This window comes from Eptatretus burgeri, chromosome 16, assembly GCF_056783735.1.
Source record: "Eptatretus burgeri isolate ZD-2024b chromosome 16, Ebu_testis_v1, whole genome shotgun sequence".
In the NCBI taxonomy this organism is placed as follows: domain Eukaryota; kingdom Metazoa; phylum Chordata; class Myxini; order Myxiniformes; family Myxinidae; genus Eptatretus; species Eptatretus burgeri.
This window is the reverse complement of record NC_140976.1, coordinates 38,540,338-38,565,337: the sequence shown is the minus strand read 5'-3', so window position 1 is coordinate 38,565,337 and position 25,000 is coordinate 38,540,338. Positions and strand designations below refer to the sequence as shown.

General features: G+C 40.1%; 1 protein-coding gene across 10 annotated transcripts in view; it reads right to left on the bottom strand.

The window, feature by feature from the left end:
- LOC147010884 (ataxin-2-like) overlaps positions 1-25,000 on the bottom strand; it is a 269,821-nt gene that overhangs the window by 56,667 nt on the left and 188,154 nt on the right. For 7 of the 10 annotated variants that reach the window (XM_085858770.1, XM_085858768.1, XM_085858764.1 and 4 more), the window contains 3 exons: positions 16,521-16,586; positions 12,384-12,462; positions 5,810-5,953 (listed from right to left, as the gene is read on the bottom strand). In XM_085858770.1, coding sequence (XP_085714896.1) covers positions 5,810-5,953; positions 12,384-12,462; positions 16,521-16,586 — 289 coding nt within the window. The remainder of the gene's footprint in view (positions 1-5,809; positions 5,954-12,383; positions 12,463-16,520; positions 16,587-25,000) is intronic. The other 3 variants (XM_085858769.1, XM_085858765.1, XM_085858766.1) reach the window with 2 other exon arrangements.

The window sequence follows — 25,000 nt, the reverse complement described above, 5'->3', positions numbered from 1 at the left end:
ATTTACCTGGATATGCTGCAAACCTTCTTTTGGCCCAGGGTACAAGATCAGGACTGTTATTTCCAGCATGATGGAGCTCCACCTCATTATGGACGTGATGTTCGTCAGTGGCTTTATGAAAACTTTCCCAGAAAGTGGATCGGCCACCGCGGTCCGTTCGAGTGGCCGGCACACTCCCCAGACCTTACACCTCCATATTTGTTTCTTTGGGGGCTCATGAAAGACCTTGTTTATCATAAAAAGCCTCGTACCATTCAGGAATTTAAGGCTCAAATCACTGCAAAGTTTGAGGAAATTGATATGGACCTCTGCAAACGTGTGTGCTACTCAGTGCCTGCTCGGCTACAATTGTGCATCGATCACGAGGGAGGGCACTTTGAAAATTGCAAGTAAAAGCGCTTGGTACAGTTCCGTAATAATTTTTCTTGAATAAATGGTAAGATAAACATGTCATTCATTTATTTCTACCTTCTTGTACACTGTAATACAAATGGCAAACAAACAATCAACTGACAGAAATCTAGCGCTACTTCTGACTCACCCTGTATAATGTATATATATATATATATATATATATATATATATATATATATATATATATATATATATATATGTATATATATATATATATATATATATATTCATACATACATATCTATATATTATTTCTGTTAACGTAATTTGACGTATCTCCTCCAAAACTGCCAGACGGATTGTCACCACCTTCGGCACGCGGGTCGTCTGTGGTCTAATGAACAGCATGGGCTATGTGAGATCGCGCGAGACGGACAGGTTTGGGAATTTTGGGCGATTTTCTAATTTTTACATTCTTTTGCATGGCGACATGTGACGTCACCGCTGATATGACAGGCGTAATTCCATCATGACATCATCGGTCATTCGCTGACGTCATTACATCTGTCGTCGACAGACCGTCACCACCGAGAGGCGTAATGCCACTCCTCGAAAACAGCGTCTGCAATGTAAAACCCTCTTCTGCACATGCTAACTTCCTCAGAAGGTGAATTTGACACAAAAAATGTGACAAGAAACATTGTATTTAAAGTAAGGATTTATTTTAAAAAATATATTATTTCTGTTAACGTCTGCACGTATTTTGACGTTTCTCCTCCAAAACTGCTGGCAGGAATGTGCTCATTTCCCATATACTGGGGTTTCTTAATGTGACGAAGACAATGCACTAGATTTCTAAGCTGGAATTGGATGACAACGTGGCTTCAACAAGACTTTCAACCCATCGACGGCCGCATTTATTCCCGTTCGGTCGCCATCGCTGAACTGCTGTCCGGTAAGTGCTGCCGTCTATCCAAAAAATATGAACTCGAGTAAAGGAGTACTCATTGCATCAAACACTGAACATAAACACAACTGATAATAAATAGTATAGCTCAGAACATCAGCAATGGTTGTCATGTTTTAAAAATCAGCGTAGAAGGAGGGGAACGATGAGCGCCAGAGCTCTGCCAAAATGATGTACCCCGATTGGCGCCTTCCCGTACTGAACACGCCCTCTTAGGCTGTCAATTTGTGTCTGAAATCCAATGTACATATTAAAAACACCCGAAAATATGTTGCAATTGGCCTACGTCCAGATAACATCAAAGGCTATAATCTGAAGTTCGGGGGAACCAGGGAACGGGTATGAGGTCATCCCTTCATTGCCCGGATTCTCTTCTTTTCTTTGTTCTTCGAAAGTGCGGTGTCCGACAATAGATTCTGTACCTTGAATGCGTGCGTGTTAACTGTTCAAATTAAAGAGGTGTTTGATTGTCGGATGCACCCAAACAACTGCCGTTCATTACATTAAATGTCAATATCAACCGCCATCATTACCCTTGTTGTGTCTTGCAGTGTGGTCTTCAAATTAAAGCGTCCAAGTGGTGTTCGATCGTCGGATGTGCGCCAAAAAGTGTCATTCATTGAAATTGGTATTCTGATTCTCGGTCACCCTCCACTGCTCCTGTTGGGTCTAGGGCTAGGCCTTTATCATGTTAAACTTGCCCCATCAGATGCCAACCTTCCAGTCACACTGCAGAGGATGCAATTTCCAGTCAGACTCGCATACACGATGACCATAAACAAATCCCAGGGCCAAACATTTGACAAACTCGGAATGTACCGCCCAGCCCCCGTGTTCTCCCATCATCCTCCAAAATATGTTGCATTTTCATGTGCAAGAGGTTACTCCTATATATCTATCAAAGTGGACAATAATTCCTCACAAGGACTATTCAGCAACAAGACACTCACCCAAAATGTCATCTACAGGGAGGTCCTTTAGAAAACTAAGGACAGGTAACCATAGTGCATCACATCCCTAATGATACCCTCTCCAGCTTCCCATAACATCAACTATTATGCCTCATCCACCTTTCGCCACACATTCAACTCCGTGCAGAGCACGGGTATATGCTAGTGTATGTGTATATATATATATATATATATATATATATATATATATATATATATATATATATATTGTTGTGGTTGACGAAATTCACAAACCACCATTCAGGTCCCTTAGGTGAGATATCTCTGTAAGTATATGTGTAGTTAGGCCCAAACCCGTTGTCTAGAGGGAATAAATGTCATTCATGCGGGCTGCGACTCTTCAGGATAGCCGTTTTTCTTTTACTATCTTTATTTTGGACCAGCCGCCATTATTACCACCACCAACCACGTCTCAACAGCCATCACAACAACAACCACCAACCACAACGCCGCTTCACAATAACAACCACCAACCACAACGCCGCTTCACAACAACAACCACCAACCACAACGCCGCTTCACCACAACCGCCACGACCTTTACCGTCACAACTCGCCACCATCTCATCCACACCATCTCGCGCCACTCGTGGGCGCCGATGCTGGACTCGTGCGGGGCGCGCACCGAGCAGCGTGTTCAAAAACATCACGGACTTTCCGCAGAAAAACGGATCAAAAACGACTCACGCCCACTTTTGTTCCATCCAATCGGTGAGCGAGGGGCGATTTGGCCCCGCCTCCAGGGCGTTGGAGGGTGGTCGCTATATGCAAATTCATGGATCAAAAAGCATTCACGCCCACTTTTCCTCGGGCCAATGGGGAGCCAGCAAGAGAGGTGAAGGGTCGGAGGCAGAGGGTCAAGGGTGAAAGAGCGAAGCCACGGGGCTTATAAAAACGACTGCGTTCATCAGACAAGTTGAGTAAGAGTTGAGTTGGAAGTTGAGTTGAGTGTGCGGAGTTCAAGAGAGTCGTCGGTGGAGCGGGAAAGAAGTGGTACTAGTCATAGTGAAGAGGACGGAGCTGTGGAGAGGTGACGGCGGCGAAGGTGGACGAGGGGGTGCTCGCGTCGGTGCCGGGAGCTGCACAGAGAGAGGCCAGCAACGCGACCGAGGTGGAGGAGGCGCTCCCCGCGGGACCCGAGACAGGGTAATATCCTCCTTCCCCCGAGCATCAGCAACCCCCTCCTGTTTCCCCCCGCGCTGAGATAGTGCGACAAAGGGGGCCCCCTTCCCACCCCCTACCAGACACTGTCCGCGAGGCCCGCGGAGTTGAGGCGCCACCGCCGCTCTGCGTCTCATCATCAGACGGGTAGGTCCGACACGGTCTCGGCCCCAGGCCCGCCTACCCCCCTCATCCTGGAGGGTGGTTCTCTTTTCTTTTGCTTTGGGAATATGTGTTGTCGGCGCCGTCTGTGAAGTAAAATTGTATAAGTGTTGCCGTGTGCCCGGTAGTCGGATAGATCTGCATTGTTGCATTTGCTTTTTGTGTAATATTGCATTGTCTTCTTCTTTTACATGTGCTTTTGGTGGAATTGTATATGTGTGCTTTCCGTTCATCGCGAAATAAATGTGCTTATTGTTGAACTGTTTTCCCGCTTCGCTTCGTCTTTTCTTTCATTGAATCTCCATCTTGCTTCATGTAAAGGGTTGGTCGTGGGCTAAAACGCCCGATAATTAATCGAACCGTCGAGGCCGACGAATAACACCGCTTGGTTATCCCGATAGTACGGAACGGGTCGCTTAAAGTGGCCCATGTCCGAAGTCGACCTGCGGCGAGGTGCGATCGCCCGGTCTAACCTCCGTGTGGGTACTTAGGTAGGTCGAATTTGGCGAGCAACCCTATCCCACGCGGGGGCCGATTGGCACGATCGCGGTGAGACCGAAAAGTCCACCCGTGACTGGTTCCCGGCGTTAGTCCGAGAGGGTCACGACTGGATTGTCCGTCCGGTGGGCGACGTTCCGCGATTCGAGTTACGTGGCCGTCCGCACGCCGGCGGGCGCGAATCCGCAACAATATATATATATATATATATATATATATATATATATATATATATATATATATATATATATATATATATTGCAAGAACAAAATAGGGGTTGGGAGTTTTTAATTGGCTATCGCCGCCTTTTTTTACTGGTATACTTGACGTTCATTTACTTTTACTGGTATACTTTTTTTACTGGTATACTAGAAAAGTCTTGCAAGTGGGGTAAAAATGAGGTAAAACAAAGGAAATTGGGAGGATTTTGGTGTCTGTCAATAAATTTTTCCCTTTTCTCCCCATTCACTTACATGTAAATTTTTGAGGTGCACCAGAAGCCCCAAAGTCCTACTACTCATGTGAATGAAATCTGGGAACCACCTATGTATCGAGAGCTGCGGAAAACCAACCTCTGTCTTTACACGCAAGACCTGCAACAAAATCTATTCCACATTTGGCAAAATTTGGATCAGGCTGTCATACTGAACATAATCTATTCCACTTCACTGGTTCAAGTACTGCATGATGCTAATGGACATGCTATCCAATACTAATATGTATTGTCTATTTGATTGACTTGTGATCCTTTTACAGATTTTTTACACAAGGTATTAAATTTTAATTATAATCAGGTGCATTCATGAACTACAAGGTTTCAGTTAAGTATGCAAAATCAAATTCAAGATGATAAAATGGGCCAGACATCCCTTATTTTTGATTAATCTCATGATGGTAGGTTTAAAACAGCAAAAGCCTTATTTAAAGAAGAAAAACAAAAAAAAAACTGACTGTTGCAGTGATTTCAACTTGGTAATGTAAAACTAGACTTCCAGAAATGAACAAGGCCATGACAAAAATGCAGACTTGTAAGGATGCAAAATATGAAGAAAAAAAAATTGGTTAACAAATAATGAGCAGAATGCGAATAAAGGACAGAAGAGAGGAAAATACAGGAGTGGACTTCTCGCACCGCTTCCACCCATTAAAAAAGGTAGCAATTGGGGTCAAAAGCCTCACATATCAATTTCCATATCTACCCACACCAAACTCTCCATCCTATATCTGCCCACAACCTTCACCACACAGACCAACACTCTCCATCCTGTATCTGCCAGTTTCCTTACCTTTATGTTCTACCTTCTAACATTTGGGGAAATATTTGTCTCTAAAATTTTAATAAAACCATACATTTTAAATGCACACCTACTACTTTTCTAATTACAAGCATCAATGTGACTGCAAAATTTTACACTAACTCTTATTGCTAATCAATCTTTGAAATTAAAGAAAATCAGGAAATATATATATATATATATATATATATATATATATATATATATATATATATATATATATATATATATATATATATATATATATATATATATATGGTCATTTGCCGAGGTCGGTGAAGACCGCAATGGTTAGGTAAATTACCGTCATCACCAATGTACAAAAAGTGGAGAAAGAAGGGCTAGAGCTTGGTGGTTAGTTCACAAAGAAAAACATTTCCAAAGAAAGGGTTTTGTCTTACGGGCATGGGGCTGAGCGGAATGATAGGTGCAGGGTATCCGGCCAGGGGCTGAGGACTGCAAAGTGCTGCAGCAGTCTGTGGAACCATCACAGAAGGGCTAACCTGCTGAGGTCGGGATGGCGTTGGTGTCTGCACCTGCTTCTGCTGAAAGACAAAATGGCAGGACGGCTTATAGTTGAGCATGGTCACTTCTGTGATGTCTACTTCTGGATGTAATAAAATGCGATTCAAGATCAATTCAAATCAGATTTGAATAAAGTCATTCTGACGTGGTGCCAGGTATATTTTGATGCAAGATGGTGGCATACTATAAAAGAGAAACTACACTGGCAGTCCAGTCTTCAATCCATCCATCCATTGGGACCATACTCTGTGCAGAGCATTGGTGCTGCCTAAGCAGTCTCCTTGGCTATTGGGCACAATCCAGGACGAGTCGCCACTCCGACACATGATACCAGCAAGCTGGCACTCATTTTGATGACCTCGGAAGGATGACAGGCAGAGTTAACCCCACCTGGTATTACTTCAACAACCGAGCAGGATCCCAAACCCACAGCCCTAACCATTAAGCCAACACCAGGCATAGTCTTCAATAATGAGAGCAAAAAATCCCCCAAAACAGTCATCTTGTGCAGGATGCCAAAAGATCATATTGTCAATGTAATCAAGTACAAGTGCAAATGAAGGAGTGAAGTGGAAAGTGAAAAGGATTAATCAAGTAAATGGTATTCAAATGTCACAAATGTGTTGCACCAAACAGCCCAATTCTGTGGGTTTCCTTGTACGAGGCACACCTTTGCAGTCTTAACAATGTAAGTAGTAATATTACCATTAGAGAGGCAATTAATACAGAGGAATTTGTAGACGTTTGTTTTCAAGTCATTTCATTGTGGGTTATGAAGCACTTGCTAAATGACAAGGGAAGATGAGAGTTTGGAAAAAAGTAGGTTATATATGGAGGGGGGGGGGGAAGACAAGAAGGGCACTCGGTGGAGCGCATAACTCCACTATGTAATGCCTGATCCACGAGAACATATCGGGCCCAATACATTTTTGAAATATCATGCTATACAGTACTATAGCGTTTTTGGCCCAATCTCTCAATGGTGAATGACTTAAAACATTAAATAATTCTCGTATCCAGATATGGATTCGGATTTTCACCAAAATCGAAACAATTCGGCATTGCGACACACCCAACATGTCCACCAAGTTTCGTCCGAATCCGTCCACAACTTTTTGAGATAGTGCTATATATCATTTTAAGCCCTATCTCTCAATGGTGAAGAATCACTTAAAAAATTCTAGCAGTCGGATCCGGATCTGGATCTTCACTAAAATCGAATGAATTCTTCCTTGTCACACACCAAACCTGTCCACAAAATTTCATCTGGATCCGTCCACAACTTTTTGAGATATCCTGTACAAAGACAGACAGACAGACAGAAAGGGGGTGAAAACATAATCTCCTTCACCTTCAGTGGTGGAGTAGTCGAGTCAAACATATGATCCGTATCACCTAACCCCCAAAAAATTGCAACAAAACGTTTTATTGTTAACCTCCGCCATCTTCGAAGATGGATGGAGGTTACTGTTTTCACCCCTTTCTGTTTGTTTGTTTGTTTGTTTGTGAACAGTATTACGGAAAAACTCCTCGACGGATTTCGACGAAACTTGGTGGGGGGGGTTAGGTATGGTCCAAGGATCATGCCATTAAATTTTGGACTTGGTTCCCCCCCCCCAAAAAAAAATTGTTAGAGAATTTTTTTTTTTGCATTTCTGCATGTTTTAAGTGATTTCCAACCCCCCCCCCGCAAAAAATTGTTACCCCCCACCAAAAATAGAGAATTTTTTTGCATTTCTAAATGTTTTACGTGATTTCCAACCCCCCAAAAAAGTTACCCCCCCAAAAAAAATTTAGAGAAAATTTTTTTTGCATTTCTACATGATTTAAGTGATTTCCACCCCCCAAAAAAATTGCACCCCCCAAAAAAGAAAAAAAAATTTTTTTTGCATTTCTACATGTTTTAAGTGATTCCCAACCCCCCCCCCCCAAAAAAAAAATTTAGAGAAAAAAAATTGTTAGAGAATTTTTTTTTTTTTTTTGCATTTCTACATGTTTTAAGTGATTTCCAACCCCCTCCCCCAAAAAATTGTTAGTGAAAAAAAATTTTGCAACTTTTTTTTCAACAAAATTTCGATTTTTTTTTTCATTTCTACATGTTATAAGTGATTTCCAACAAAAAAACATGCCAAAATTATAATTGCGGCTGATTTTGGAACTTCAGGTGGATATACCCACGTAAAATCAATTTCTGTCTCAAGGAATCTAGTTATGACGAATGAATTGAGTATGTAAAAGTTAAAAGTAAAAGGGAAAGTTGCAAACTATAACTCTGTGAGCACTGTTGACGTCAAATTGAATGAATAGGATATCAGGTTCACTTGAGTGACCAAGCAGTATTGGCGGCGGAGGTTTTGCACTCTACCGAGTGCTCCCCCTCTAGTTTTAAATGTTTTAATAGGTCATGCTGCGTGCCAGAAAAAAAGTCTCGGGTAATCTGACCCCGGTAAAGGGGTTAATTTGCATATTTTCAAGATGGCCACCAGTGAAAATTTCAATGTACTACAAACTTTTTATGGTTGATTTTAGACCCTATAAATGTATTAGCAACATATAGGAACATGGGGTTTCTGAATCAAATGAACAGTTTCTCCCACCTATGATGTACTATGACGTCATAGCGAAAACCGAAAGCCAACCCCCTTTCTCTCCATGTGGTTCGCCGGAGTGATCAGTTCTGCGCTGGACTTGGGTCCGATCTTGTTATCGAACAGACACTTATGCGATCACTCAAGTCGACTGGTGGGTTGACCAGGGGCAGTGGCATGACGAAGGAGCAATGTGCCATGTGGACACTGTCGTTCCCCATATATTCGGAATATAATGTAGCTATGCAAGAATTCAATGATTGCACTTACACGTCGAGTGAACAGCACAAGGAGGCCACCAAGTCCAGGATGGAGAGGGACCAGTCAGATCTAGCAAAAATCCAAGAAAAACCAGTCATGCAATCCGTTCACTGATGATCCAGCCTTGAGAAATGTTGTCACTGGTGTTGTAGCCAAGGATGAAGTGAATGTCGACAACTTGCAGGTAGTGGGGAAAGAAGTTGCTGAAAAGCTGGCTGGACAACCAGTTTTCACCTACACATGCAAAAGGAAGGACAAAGTGAAAACTCTGGGAGATGCATCTGCTGTCCAGGTTACTGGCGACCGAACTATAGACCCTGCTCTTCTGTTTCAGAGGCTACTTGTCATTTCTCGGGCATGGAACCTCTCATTGGAGGACGTTTTTGAATATGAATTGTCTCCATTTCCCCCAGCTCTCTTTGAGGTGAAGCACATATTCAGGAAAGTGGACAAGCCACAGCTTGCGAGAGCAATAGATGAATATGCAAAAGGTTTGTCTACCGAGGATGAGTCGGACGATGTACCCAAGACGGACCACTATGTGTTGGATGGTGGCTCACTGATGCATCGCGTTAAGTGGACGAAAGGGAGCACATACGGATCTATAGCTAACAGCTATGCTGACTTCGTACTCCGCAATTACGGGAAAGCTACTGTTGTCTTCAACGGTTATTCGGATGAACCATCTATCAAGGACAGCACACACCAGCATCGTCAAAAGAAACATCATCTCGAAGTCAACTTCACAGAAGACACCATGTTCATGGGGAAAAAATATGAATTCTTATCGCATGGTTCCAACAAGCAGGTACTGATAAACATCATTAGCCAAAGGCTAAAGGAAAAGAGGTGCACTGTGATAAACGCAACAGGTGATACAGACTACGCCATCGTGCAAGCAGCAGTACGAGCTTCCCAGCTGCAGTCAACAACACTGATAGGCGAAGATACGGACTTACTTATTCTTCTGCTTCACCATTTTGCTGAAGATGGCAACCGGGACTTGTACTTCCGATCTGACAAGACGCAGGACCAAAGCAGAGTATCACATAAACAGACTGAAGAGCCTCTTAGGATCCCAGGCATCTACCATGATGCTGTTCGTACATGCCTTTACTGGATGTGATATGACTTCGCACATATTTGGGGTTGGAAAGACATCTCTCTTCCAGAAAGTCATGAAAGGTGATGCTGGTTTTAGGTCATATGCCCAAGCATTTGCTACACCAGATCAAAGCACAGATGCAATTTTAGAGATTGGGTACAAGGCAATGGTCCAGGTGTTTGGTGGAAAGGGAACAGATACTCTCACTTCGTTGCGCCACAGCATCTTGACAAAGAAAGTGGTATCGGATGTGTCGTTTGTTACCCCAGAGCGTCTGCCGCCAACTGAAGCGGCTACTGAGCACCATTCACTCCGCACGTATTTCCAGATCATGCCATGGATGGGAGAAGAGGCAGATTTGGAAGCAACAGACTGGGGGTGGAAAACAGAGGAGAATCAGTTCATCCCAGTAATGAATGAAATGAATGCCACACCAGACTCTTTGCTTAAGGTAGTTCACTGCAACTGCACTACCGGGTGCAGTGCTCAACGTTGCACATGCAGAACCTATGGTCTACCATGCACATCAGCTTGTGGACAGTGCCAAGTGCAGTCATGTAGCAACCCTTTCAATCAAATGTTGGGGGATGAGAATGAGAATGATGACAATGACAATGCTGAGATGATCTCGGGCGACAATGGGCGTGGCTTATGGTAAGGCTGTGTGGCATACATACAGATTTATTTTGGATTGATGATGTCCCATCTATGTAATTACAGGAAAGGGACAGCTTAACTAGTTCAAGGAGTTAAATGATAGCATCACATGTCATTATATATTACAAAATTAGAGGGGGAGCACTCGGTCGAGTGCAAAACCTCCGCCGCCAATACTGCTTGGTCACTCAAGTGAACCTGATATCCTATTCATTCACTTTGACGTCAACAGTGCTCACAGAGTTATAGTTTGCAACTTCCCCTTTTACTTTTAACTTTTATATACTCAATTCATTCGTCATAACTAGATTCCTTGAGACAGAAATTGATTTTACGTGGGTATATCCACCTGAAGTTCCAAAATTAGCCGCAATTATAATTTTGGCATGTTTTTTGTTAGAAATCACTTATAACATGTAGAAATGCAAAAAAAAAAATCGAAATTTTGTTGAAAAAAAAAAGTTGCAAATTTTTTTTTCTCTAACAATTTTTTTTTTGGGGGGGGGGGTTGGAAATCACTTAAAACATGTAGAAATGCAAAAAAAAAATTCCAATATTTTTTCAAATTGGCCGCCATAATCCAAAATCTAATGGCATGATCCTTGGACCATACCTAATCCCCCCACAAAGTTTCGTCAAAATCCGTCATGGAGTTTTTCCGTAATACTGTTCACAAACAAACAAACAAACAGAAAGGGGTGAAAACAGTAACCTCCGATCTTCAATGGCGGAGGTTAACAACAGCTTTTCAATGGCATACTCATTTATCTTTTAACTATGACGTCATATACATCATAATACGTCATAGGTGGATGGAACTATGTTTATTTGATTCAGAAACCTCATGTTCCTATCTGTTGCCAATACATTTATAGGGTCTAAAATCAACCATAAAAAAGTTTGTAGTACATTGAAATTTTCATTGGTGGCCATCTTGAAAATATGCAAATTAACCCCTTTACCGGGGTCAGATTACCCGAGACTTTTTTTCTGGAATTCACCATGACCTGATAAAGCATTTAAAACAATAAAACATTTTGTTTCAATTTTTTGGGGGTTCAACCGTATATTGAGTCTACTAGAGGTAAATATCATGCTGCACAGTACTATATCGTTTTTGGCCCTATCTCTCAATGGTGAAGAATGACTTTAAAAATTAAATAATTCTCGTATCCAGATCCGGATCTTCACCAAAATCGATTCAATTCGCCCCTGCCACACACCCAACATCTCCACCAAGTTTCGTCCGAATCTGTCAAGAACTTTTTGAGATATTGTGCTAGATATCGGTTTCGCCCTATCTCTCAATGGTGAAGAATAACTAAAAAAATTATCAGATCCGGAAGCAGATCTTCACCAAAATTGAATCAATTCTTACTTGTCACACACCCAACATATCCACCAAGTTTCATCTGAATCCGTCGACAACTTTTTGAGATATCGTGCTATGGATGTAATTTTTGGCCCAATCTCTCAATGACGAAGAATCACTTTAAAATTCTAGTTGTCGGATCCGGATCCAGATACAGATCTTCACCAAAATTGAACCATTTCTTCCTTGTCACACACCGAACCTGTCCACAAAATTTCATCTGGATCCATCCACAACTTTTTGAGATATCCTGTACACAGACAAACAGACAAGTGGGTGAAAACAACCTCCTTCACCTTCGGTGGTGTAGTTAAAAAATAAAAAATTAAAAAATAAAAAATAAGAAGAAAAAAAAGAGGTTGAAAAGACAGGAAAATTTTTTTTAACACTGCAGGTTGATCATTTCAAAATTCATAACACTTGAACAAAACACAAATCGAGATCGCTGTATTGCGAAGGAACATTACCATAGGAATAAAGGGCTTCGCCGAAGGGTTCAACACAAACTCCTTGGCATTAGGATTCAGGGTGGACTTCTTCATTTGCCTGTGAGGGTGAAGAATACACTGTTTAGCCAAGAGGATGCTATCACGATACAAAGGAGTGTCAATAAGGTGTAAAAACAGCTATGCAGCTTTCCCAGTCTGTTGAAATCTTTGCTCCTTATTTATGAGTCTTGGATTGTTCAAAACTCAATTTGAATAGGCTACCGACCAGTCAAATTTTCACAAGCTCGATGCATAAAAGTTTTTACTTTTGATATTGGCATTGCAGGAGTCTGGCTTCATTTGTTCTTGTCTGTCGCCTTTAATGGCCTTTATTGAGCTGTTTGATAATCTTACCAAGCTCAAAATTCACATAATGGTTTGATTTGTCCATGAAAAACAAGTAAAATAAATGATGTATCCTGATATAAGCATGCTTTCCATGACAATTGTATAAATACATAAAAGAGGGTAGGGAGAGAGTAGGGAGGGGAGGAGTGCTTAATTTGTCGCAGTATCTTTAACTTTGCTCAAAGTCTGTTCGTCATGCTTACCATGTTTTTAGAGATGAAAATCATGTTCTTTATTTATACTTGGTAAATAGAGCCCTGCTCCATTGAAACAACATCAAAGGTGAAAATTTGTAAGACAACATCTCTTTCCCATGTTGGCACATCCAACCATATGATAGTGTTAACTTATATTTTCTCCATTAACCATCCGTAAACAACAAACGTGGTGCCATCCATAAACAGCAAACATGCTGCCATCCATAGCAGCATCGTCTGGCTGACTGGGCCTTCAAGCAGCTCTTTCTAACTCTAAATTGTCTCTGGTCTTCAACAAATGATTTGGACTCATCATGCTGTTATCATTCCCACCTAGTTCAAAATACCTTTATTACATTTATACAAATTAGAAATCCAGAAACTTGTACACAGCATCTCGACTGGAGCTGTCCCACCCTTCATCCTGATCCTGGTACTTTTGTGATATCAGATATCAATTGTCATGGACTCGTAAGTACATGATGAAGCATTCACTGCGAAATAACTAACATTTCCTATCACCACACTTTGAACAGATGCCTCTCTGTCTTGAGGTTTAGGGGACAGATTGGCAAATTGGCCTCCGTTCAATTCCTGGCTAGTTGCTCCGCCATTTCTAAGACCACAAAATACTCGGCAAGCTACCATCACATGATTATTGTGGCCATTGGAAACTCAAGCGTGGGACGCTTTGATGCTTGTTGCTTTCGCTTCACTGCAAACCTCTGCAATTATTTACCTTCTCACACCTTTGCTAACAGTGACGACCTATCCCTTTTCAAAAGGCAGGTTTTCCAGTTCCTGAAAAACTCTTAGATTATTTTTCCTTCTCTTTGCAACTCAGTTTGGATTTTTTTTTATGTTTGCCCAGATCTTCAATGAAACAAAAAAGAACTGAAGAAACAAAACAGTTTATCGACATTCAAGTCCCATTGGCATTTTGGAAATTCTGTTTTTGATGCATCTCCCTCCTTTGTGGCATCCCTACCCTTCTGATAATGCTCAAAAAGCAAGGCAGTGTGCTTGAACTCGGTCTTCACTTCAAAAGGTTGTGCTTCAGGCCCATCCTGCCCCACTCCCCACCTTCCTTTCATGACTTGAAACATTTATATGTTCTTAGAATATGCTCAGCTGCTCTGGGCTTTCAACACCTGTTCATGAGATCTCACAAAATCAAACTCCAATCAGCATGGAAAAAAAAATCAGAAAACGTGACCCTTATCAAATAAGAAAAATTAATTTGATCCCACCTATTAATGTCCACCTGCAAGCAGAGCGAATCAATCGATGACGACAAAGTATTGTTGCGGTTCAAGGAACTGGCCCCGAAGGCAATTGCACACAACACACAGGTCCCTCAGTTTAGTAATTTTCATCGTACAAGTTCAGAGTAGTCCCTTCCCCTTGTGTTGTGGGTTGAATGTGATTGAATGCATTGGTAAAGGGTTATAGGTTCCCCCCCCCCTTTTCTGAGGAGGTAATTGTAAATCTCCTATGGGCTTCATGGCATGCACTGTACACACAGGCGCTGGCTAATTTGCATATCATGCCAAAAGCTCGTTTGAATTGCATGCCAAAACCAAACTGCCTCCTTACTCAACCTCCCCATAATCTTCTTTCAGATGACAATACGTACAGAACCCTTGTCATTTATTAGTACACATTTTTATTTTCACTTGGTTTGTATTTCATACTTTAATTCACATTGCATTAAGACATTGTATACACCATTTATCAGCCCAAGACCCAAAAACCTCACATCCCGCAAACCACAACGTCACCTCCAGCACACACGAACTACCCAACTTCCCCCATCATCATCTACACCCCTCCCCTCCCACCCCTCGACAGATGCTGCCGTGGCTTGGAAGCACGGGGGACAGAGCGCAGGAAACGGCGACAGCAGACTTTATCCAAACTTCAGGACAACAGGCACTAATTTGCCATAAGCACCCTGTTGTTAAATAATCGCACTGTTCGCCCTCCTACAAGCAATTACGAGCTCCCAACATTCGTTCCTGCGCCTGTAATGCATCCCGAGCCCCCACCCATGTTAATCACGGAGGGTCCATCGCGTGTCGGGGTTGAGCAACCAACTGGGTAGGAATCGTCGTGGAGGTGTCATGTGGGTGGGGCTAAAGCGGTGATGCATTGAAGGCCTAGAGCCCTAGATTATCCCAAGAGGACACTTTGATCCACCTTTTGGCCCTGCCCTCGCTGAACGGTTGTAAAAAGGGAGAAGAGCCGCTGCTGAGGCACGTTGGTTCTTGGCTTTGGTCCTGCATTGGCTCTGAAAGCTCTTGGCTTTGGTGCTCGCCTTGTGCTTGCCTTGTGGAGCTTCGCAAGAGAACAATCTAGATTCAAACGGTGGTGTTCACATTGGCGGGTCGGAGCTGGGGAGCCGGAGCGTTGGGTGGATGGAATGAGCGCAATAATTAAGGCTGAAGCCAAGCCACGCATACACTCTTTGGGATTCTCACACAGTAGACTATTTATCTGACACATTCTTTTCTTTGTTTTCCGGATACATCATTCTAGTTGAATGGAGGAGCTCGATGAGGCCTTTGCTGCCACCAACTGTCCCTTGCAGGGCACCACCACTGATACGCACTTTCACAGTTTCCTTTTTCACCACATGCACTTCGAGCACTCACCGCACCTATACAATCAAGCAACTTTAGACACCATCCGTATTCCTCCTTTTGACGCCTCCCTTTAGTGTTTGGGTCGCAGAGGCACGACTTCCCCCACCTGGTGAGCAAAGAGGCTGATGATTTCATCCTTTCTCTCCTCTTTCTACTCTCATCTTCTCCTTCCACTGTTGGTCTGATTGGATACCCATGTCTTATGTATAGCCGGGAGGTGAGGCATAGGGTTAAGTTCTGCTTCTTGTCCATTTTCTTTCCTGCACTTGCTTGCACTCTTAATTGCTTGTGACCATTATCGTTGTGTGCATTTTTTTTAAACCACATTTCCCCTTTTTTGATGATTGCTTCCTTGTGCATTAAAATGCTGCAAGTAGAGGATAAATGGGGCTTCTGAGGTAGCCATTCAAATGAATGGGGGAAAAGGGAAAAACTTTCTAACTTAAGCCGCAAAAGCCTAAAATAGGAGACTGATTTCCTCCCCCTTCCATACAAGCAAATGTAAAATTAAGACTGATTCCCTTCCCTCTCATACAAGCAAATGTAAAATAGGAGACTGATTTCCTCCCCACCTCATACAAGCAAATGTAAAATTGAGACCGACTCAAGCCCCAAAAGTCCAAAATAGGACACTGATTTTCTTCCCCCTCCCATACAAGGAAATGTAAAATTGACTTACTGATTAAAGCACTTCTTTCCTTTCATATTTTCATTCCACTCAAAGAGCGAACCAATGAATATTTGTCCATGTTCTACTTTGGGGAATAACTTAATTTTCCTTTTACATTCATTACCATCGAGTATATTCACAAATATTACTCTGGAACTTGGTTCTTGGTTTAAATGTCTTTGTTGAGCAGAAATGAAATGATAAACTTCTCTCAATGGTCTTTAAAATTAAACTCAAACATGAATACATTACGCACATTCTGTCGGCTGTCTGAGTGCAGCTGAAAACAGAAAGCTTGGGAAAAATTTCCAGAATTACTGAGCTGTTGAAAAACAGGAAAGAGAACAATGAGGCAACTACAGGCAAAGATCCAACTAACTTCCTCCAACATGGTTTATAAGCCAGGCATTTCTTTTCTGTTTAGCGGTTTTTCATTTTTCTCATCTTGACCCAATGGTAAATGACTGAGACATGAACTATCTTTCATCTGACGAAGAAGTTAACACATCACAATATTGGTAAGTTTGTGTGTGTGTATTGTAAAATCTGGCTTCCTCTTACAATGATGGTGAAGCAATTGATTATAATCATCCTATTATTATATTATCCTATTATAATAGTCATTTATATATGTAATTGTTTATAAAATAAAAAATATATCCCTTAATATCTCATCTTGTTTCAATACAATATATTTATATTTTTCAGTCGTGTGCTTCATATAATCCCCAAATTCCTTTTTACTACATAATGTAGAACAATTGTCTCTCCAAAAATTGTTTATATCTATTGAATTTAATTTGAATAAAATAAAAGTATTAGCATTGTTTCTTATTGAGCGACGAGGGAGTTGAAGGTATGATTGACTAAGATAGATACAATTCCAAGAAGAATGTCTCCCTCTTGTGTTGTAGCTATCCATTGCCGTTTGGTTTCTCTCATTAACACAATCATCAAAGATAACGAGGTTCTTTTTTGATTTATCCAAATCTTGGGGAGAAGGTATATCATCCGTATTATCACTAAGAATACAAGTTTTTCGGTTTTGATTTCTTTTTATATCTCTGTATCACAAAATAGTTGTATTATATCTTCAATATTGTAATCATTTAGTTTGTTTTGAAGTTTCAATAAACCGATTATATCTTCTTTTTGAAGACCAGTATTAAAACCTTGTGAGAGTAGTAGATACTCAGGTTGAAAACTCGACTTTGTGAAAATTATTAAATTATCATAATCCAAAAAGTTGAGAGGAAGGAGCATCTTTAAAAGTAAGCAGGTTTTTCCACACCCGTTTGAACCAACTATGAGACATCTTAATGAATTTGGAAGATTTTTATGGTTGTTAAATTTTATCTTATTTTTCCAAATGGGTAAAAAATCATTCATTTATATATTTGGAAAATAGGTTATTAAATTTATTATTGGCTTTTTTAGAAACTCTATATTTTATCCTAAGTTCGGGTGTAATTTCAAGATAATCCATTATTTTATTTATACAATATCTTGTGTTGATATTTCCCTGAAAATGGCAATCGTGAATAATATATAACAATCCTTTGAACATTTCTCTAATACGTTCAGTTTCTTCCATTGTAAGGAAAGGTGTGTTATCACCCTTATACTTTACATTCATTTCTCTAATCAAGCTTGAAAAGTAATTCATTTTTGGTGTAAATCTAAAAAAATTCTATTCCTTTTCATATTTTTTATTATCATTAATTGGAAGATAATCACAGAATATACATTGTTTATAGGCTTTTTACTCTGTGTTTAACCCCACTCTATCACATGCAGGACAATTCTCAAATTTGTCATATGGAGAATCAGGGAATTCAAGGGGCTCAACATCTAGTACACTATTCATATGTATAAAGTAAAACTTTGCTTTAACTAAAATTCATCTTCGGTATCATCTTCGGTACTTTTATTGGCGCTTTCACAATCATCTATAAAACTACTTTCATAAATATCGTTTGAACACAAACTCTCGGTATCATAACTGTCTTCTGTACTATTAGTACAGACCTTCTCTACTTCACTTCAAAGGAAAAAAAAAATCACATTGTGCTTTCATTAAAAATTTATCAAGATTAACCAAATCACAACTATACAAGAGAAAATGTAAAACGTATCCTTGTAAGAGATGTCTCAACTCCTTCCATACAAAAGAACGATTAAATAAACATTCAAAATATTGTAGTAATCATAAATCAACCGTAATAAATTCACGAAAAGCAGGTTCAAACACATCATTCAAAGATTTTAACAAATCTATAAAACATCCGTTTGTGATATCTGCTGATTTTGAAAGTATCCTTGAAAAGATAGATACTGTTTCTCCAAATCCAAATAAATCATACACAAATAAATATCAAAAACATACTCCTTGTGGTTTCTGTTATTATATCAAATCATCTGTTGGTGATGAATACAAGTTTGAACTTTAGAGAGGAGAAGATGCCTCGGAGGAGTTTGTAAGACGACTGGAAAAAGACTGTATAAGACCAAGAGAAATAATGGTTAAAACCTATAAACCAATGTCATTAACAAAGGGAGAGAAAAAGGAATTTAGAAAGAACAGTATCTGTCATATTTGTGAGGAGAAAATTGAGGGAGAGGTCAAGGTTAGGGATCAGTGTCATCTTAACAGTAATTATAGAGGTCCAGCTCATTCCCATTGTAATCTTAATTACAACCCTCCAAACTTTATTCCTGTCTTTCTTCACAACAACGCTCACAATGACACACATCTATTTATCAATGAACTTTCAAAAAGACATCTGGAGATATTTCTGCCATTCCTAACAGACCAAAAATACATCTCATTCACAAAAACAATTCATACATCCCCCATAACACATATCACATTTCTTGACACATACAAGTTTATGGCAAGTCCATTATCTCACAAAGCATCAAATATTAAAAACTTACCGAATCTTAAATCACATTTCTCAAATCAAGAAGAGATTGATCTCTTATCACAAAAGGGAAAATATCCATATGACTACATAGATTCATTTGAGAAGTTTAAAGAAACACAACTTCCTTCCAAGGAAAGTTTCTATAGCAAGTTGAATAAAACTCATATTTCCGATAGAGATTATACACAAGCAAAAAAGGTTTGGGAGAAGTTTAATGTAAAGAATCTTGGAGAATATCATGATTTGAATTTTAAAACTGATGCATTGTTATTGGCTGATGTGTTTGAAACTTTTAGAACAGTCTGTCATAAAAATTATTATGGATTAGACCCCGTTCACTATTACACAGCCCCGGGTTTGGCTTGGAGTGCTATCTTAAAAATGACAAAACAAAATTTGGAATTAATCAGTGATATAGATATGCTTTTAATGATAGAGAAGGCTAAAAGAGGAAGAATATCTCAAGTATGTTCCAAGAGATATGCTAAAGCAAATAACAAATATCTTCCTGATTATAATAAGAATGAGGACAACTCTTACCTGATGTATTATGATGCTAACAATTTGTATGGGTGCGCTATGTCTCAATCTTTACCTGATGGAAAACTTAAATGGGTTAAAGAAAAACATTATGAAAAAGCTTCACAAGACATTGTCGTCTCCTCTCAAAAAGAATTGGATGAAGCTGAAGTTAGATATTATTTTGAGGTTGATTTAAAATATCCAGAAGAACTTCATCACAAACATAAAGACTTACCTTATGCCCCTGATAAAGAAAGTCCAAGAAAAGAATGGTTAAGTGATTACCAACAGTCATTTATGTTTTGCAACAAAGGAACTTGAGACAATATTTATCTGCTGGGTTTAGTGAGGAAAATTCATCGGATTTTGAAATTTAAGCAAAGTCATTGGTGAAAGAAGTATATTGATTTTAATACAAAAAGGAGAAAAGAAGCAAAAACATATTTTGAGAAGGACTTTTATAAATTTATGAATAATGCTGTTTTTGGAAAGACTATGGAAAATGTTAGGAATCGACAAAACATAAGACTTGCTTCATCTTGGAAATAGGCTTCAAAGTTAATTAATAGACCAAGTTTTGAATGAGCGGAGGTGTTTTCAGAGAACTTTTGTGCTATTCATTTGAAAAAAGACAGTGTTGAAATGGATAAACCTAATTATATAGGAACATCAATTCTTGACTTGTCAAAGTCGTTAATCTATGATTATTACTATAATAATTTAAAATCAAAGTATAAGGATAATGTGTCATTGTTATATATGGATACAGATAGTTGTATATTCTAAATTAAGACAAGTGATGTATTTGAGGATATGATTCATAATAATATTGATATATATGATACAAGTAATTATAAGTCAGGTGATGTGTTGTTTTCATCAAAGAATAAAAAGGTTATTGGCAAGTTTAGAGATGAATTGGGTGGGAAGGTCATGAGTGAATTTATAGGATTGAGATCAAAGTCTTATGCTTTTACATATATTGATAATAATAACATTGAAAAGTGTGTTAAGAAGCTAAAGGGAATAAAGAAAAATATAATCAAGGAAACAATAAACTTCAAACATTATTGCAACTGTTTAACCTTAAAGAAGGAAGAGTACAGAAAAATGAATACAATAAGAAGATATAAACATCAATTATATACAGAAGAGATAAAAAGAAAGCATGAGGACCTTTTGATGATAAAAGATATATTTTCGAAAATGGAATCAATAGTCTCCCTTATGGTTATAAGTATATGTGTTAAGATATTGGGTTTGGAATTTTAACGGGCTTCCACCGTCTTTTTACTGATTTATAAATGATAGAATCAGCCTGGTGTTGGCTTAGTGGTTCGGGTGGCGGCTTGGGATCCCAGGGTCCTGAGTTCAAGCCCCGTTGGCTGCTGAATTAACACCAGGGGGTTGACTCAGCCTGTCATCCATCTGAGGTCGGCGAAGTGAGTACCAGTGTACTGGTCCAGGTGTATGCCCCGGTTAGAATAGGTGTACCATATCCCTGTGTGTCGTAAGAGGCGACCAGGGTTGGCGTCAGGAAGGGCATCCGGCCATAAAACATTGCCTCAAGAAAAAGCCTAACCCCTGCACAGCAGGGAAAAATGGCTGTAAAAACGGTCATTTTATTTTATTTATAAATGATAGAATCAAGCAATAACCAAACCAAAGAGTGGAGATGTAATCAGCCTTGGTATTTAAATGGGAAACATAAAGAATGTGAGAAATATCAAATAAGTCTTATTGAAGAAATAACCGGAGTAAAAGTAGATAAAACAAATACTGTAAGCGGATAAATTTAATTACAAATAAGGTGGAGGATGTAAAGAAAAAATTAAATCTCCTTGAATGGACTGACAACTTTGAAGGTTATCAATTGAACAATGGAAAAAACAATTTACTGCAATCTCAAAATGATATGTGGCTGAGGAGGTGGTCAAACAAGAGCATTAAGAGAAGTTTATCATTTCATCTCTGCTCAACAAAGACAGATAAACCAAGAACCACGTTCCAAAGTAATCTTTGTGAATATACTCGAAGGTGATGAATGTAATAGGAAAATTAAGTTATTCCCCAAAGTAGAACATGGACAAATATTCATTGGCTCGCTCTTTGAGTGGAATGAAAATATGAAAGGAAAGAAGTGCTTTTATCAGCAAGTCAATTTTACATTTGCTTGTATGGGAGGGGGGGGGGGGAGAAAATCAGTCTCCTATTTTGGACTTTTGGGGCTTGAGTCAGTCTCAATTTTACATTTGCTTGTATGAGAGGGGGAGGAAATCAGTCTCCTCTTTTACATTTGCTTGTATGAAAGGGGGAGGAAATCAGTCTCCTATTTTGGGCTTTTGGGGCTTAAGTTAGAAAGATTTTCCCTTTTCCCCCATTCATTTGAATGTTTGCCTCAGAAGCCCCATTTATCCTCTACTGCTGCATATCACCATGCCTTTGCATTTTACATTGTTCTGAAGATAATAAATCCCCTTTTGTTGAACTGCATTTCTGATCTGTTCGTCTTTAACCCATTGGTCCAGCGCTGTTCGCACCGAGGTTAGTCGGGGAGATTACAATTCCCCAATTAATTGGCTGTCATCTAAGTCCGGTATGTACTAGCAGTTGCCCGGCCGTCCCAGTTAAGATCTCATCAAGATAAGCTTAGTGTATAGTCGAGAGTGCGTCCCCTGATCAGAAGACCGCGTAACCTCCAGTTAAATGGCAATGAGACGGACAGTGGACCATGTGGTTGACTAATTGGCATTCGCAGTTGCCCAACAACCCACCTCGCGACACAAAGTTATTCATGCTTGGCGGCCTCAGGCACAGTAAGTCCACGGGGAACTGAGGATACTGCCTCGTGGTGAACCCAAAACCCGTGGCCGAAACAATATTTTCTCCTCTCAAACCAAATAACATGGTCCTTTGTTTGCCATCGATGAAACCAAATGCCTGCACCATCCTGTCCTAATTTTCTTTGCAATACTTCAAAGTGGTTGCACACCACCACCTCCACTCATCCAAAATCCAGAGTACCAAGTACCATACCAAGTACCAGATACATGCAACTGCAATAGCTACTGTTTATTGGAAACCAGAAATCAGTCGTACCAAGTCCAATGACACCATGTACAACTTTCCATTGTGTAAGAAGTCTTTGAGCTGGAGCCAAAACCTAATTTTGATGCCTGATTAAGCCCAAAAATCAGAAAACAGGCAGCACATTAGCACATGTATTACAAGATGCAAACTAAGCTGCCAACTCGACACCACCATCATGCCATTCACTCCTGCACAAACAACAAAAATCATCAAAATCATCAAAAACTCAGAGGCTACAAGCCCTGACATCTAAAATTTACATTTAAAACATCTTCGACCACACAGCATATCAGCCCTCACACATATTAGCAACTTCTCCTCCCAATACTCAAGAATTCCCCAAATTTGGAAACTAGGCAAAATCATTACCCTCCTTCAACAAAACAAAGATCCCACCACAGCAGTCTCCTACAGATCCATCACATGACTTTGCACACCCTCCAAAGTTAAACAATGCCTCATACACTCACAAACCCTCACATCCCTCTCTGAAACACCCAACACAGATTCAGACAAAACCACTCCACCACCACTTTCCTCATAAACCTCACACAAAACACCTTTGAAGGCTTCAACAATAGAAAACCACCAAAATGCACTGTTCTCTCCACAGTCGACATCAGCAAAGCATTTGACACACTCCCAAAACTCTTACAAACAAAATACCCAACACAAACATGCACAGAACCACCAAACGCTGACTAACCAACGACCTATCATGCAGACAGTCATTCGTAACTTTTAACAGCAAGTCATCACACACACGATACTTTCCTCATGGAGTCCATCAAGGCTCAGTCCTCCCCCCCCCCCCCAAACACTCTAATCTGTTCATGCACGACATTCCACAACCACCAAAGAACATAAAAATAGCCTTATATGCAGACGATATAACCATCACTTACACTTATAGCAACATCAACACTGCTAAAACACAACTTCAACCCTTCCTCAGCACCCTACAAACCTGGCTCACCATCAACAGACTGAAAGTAACCCCTTCAAAATCAAGTCACTCTTTTAACAAATCACACTAAGGAATAGGCTCCGTCGACATAGATTTATTTCGATATTTATATACTAGTGGGGTTATACAGGTATATTGATATTATTTTTTTAAAAACTACAAAATTATTTACGCACGTTACAAAAATACACAATGGTCCAAATGCATATTCATATATGACGTACACATCATTGACAGGGTAATTTTTCAATGTATTCCCACACGGGGCTTGCCCCCCCCTCCCATAAGAATGGGTATTTTACTTCCAACCTGTATTAAAAAAAAATTTGTTTTAAAGAGAGATCAGTATTGCTAATGGCACAGGTCGATAATCGAGATCAATCGCCATCGTCGTACAGATATGACGATCACAGAACGCTGTATTGGTATGATCATACCGTTATCGCTTTCATATCGATATCAAAAATCACCGACTCGGCACAGGGTTTCTCGAGCACATCTGATTCACATAAATAATAACCAATTGGCAATTACTTTAAAACCAGCCATGAGGGCAAATAAAAACACGATTGCTTGTACGGGTGCTTGGATTAAAGTTAACACAAACTGTTAGAATGAGAATGAATGAGGAATTCAATATTCTCCAACGGTTTTATTCAACCGAACATCGGAACGTAACAGGCATTGCACTGCACACGTCCTGACCTCTCAACCCGAACTCCTTCCTCATTGCACCCTCTCGCATTCAGTCTATGCACAATACCACAGTTTTGCAGAAAATAATTGAAGAAAATAAAGAAATTTATTTAATTCAACGATGATCTGCACATGCTAAGGGATCCATTGTATATTATATAGCCTACAGTTAATGGGGTAATTAATTTGGGTCATTGTATTGAGACAATTGAGTTAATCAGGTAATTACTTTGTGACGGGTAGTGGTGGTGGTGGTGGTTGGGGTGGGGGTGATACTTGTGGTGGAGGAGGAGGTGGTGGTTGGGGGTGGGAGTGGTAGTTCGGGTTGGGGTGGGGGTGGCGGGATGGCTTTAGATGTGGAATGAACAGGGAGGGGGTTTGAAGGGGATGGTGTGAAGTGAGGGTTGGGAGGCTAAAGGATGATGAGAGGGGTTTGAGATGGAGAAACGAATGTGTGGATTCAGGTGAGGGAAGTTTCCCATGGGAATTACGGGGTTTGAACAGCAAAAAGGGCAGGAGAATGAGGACTGAGGA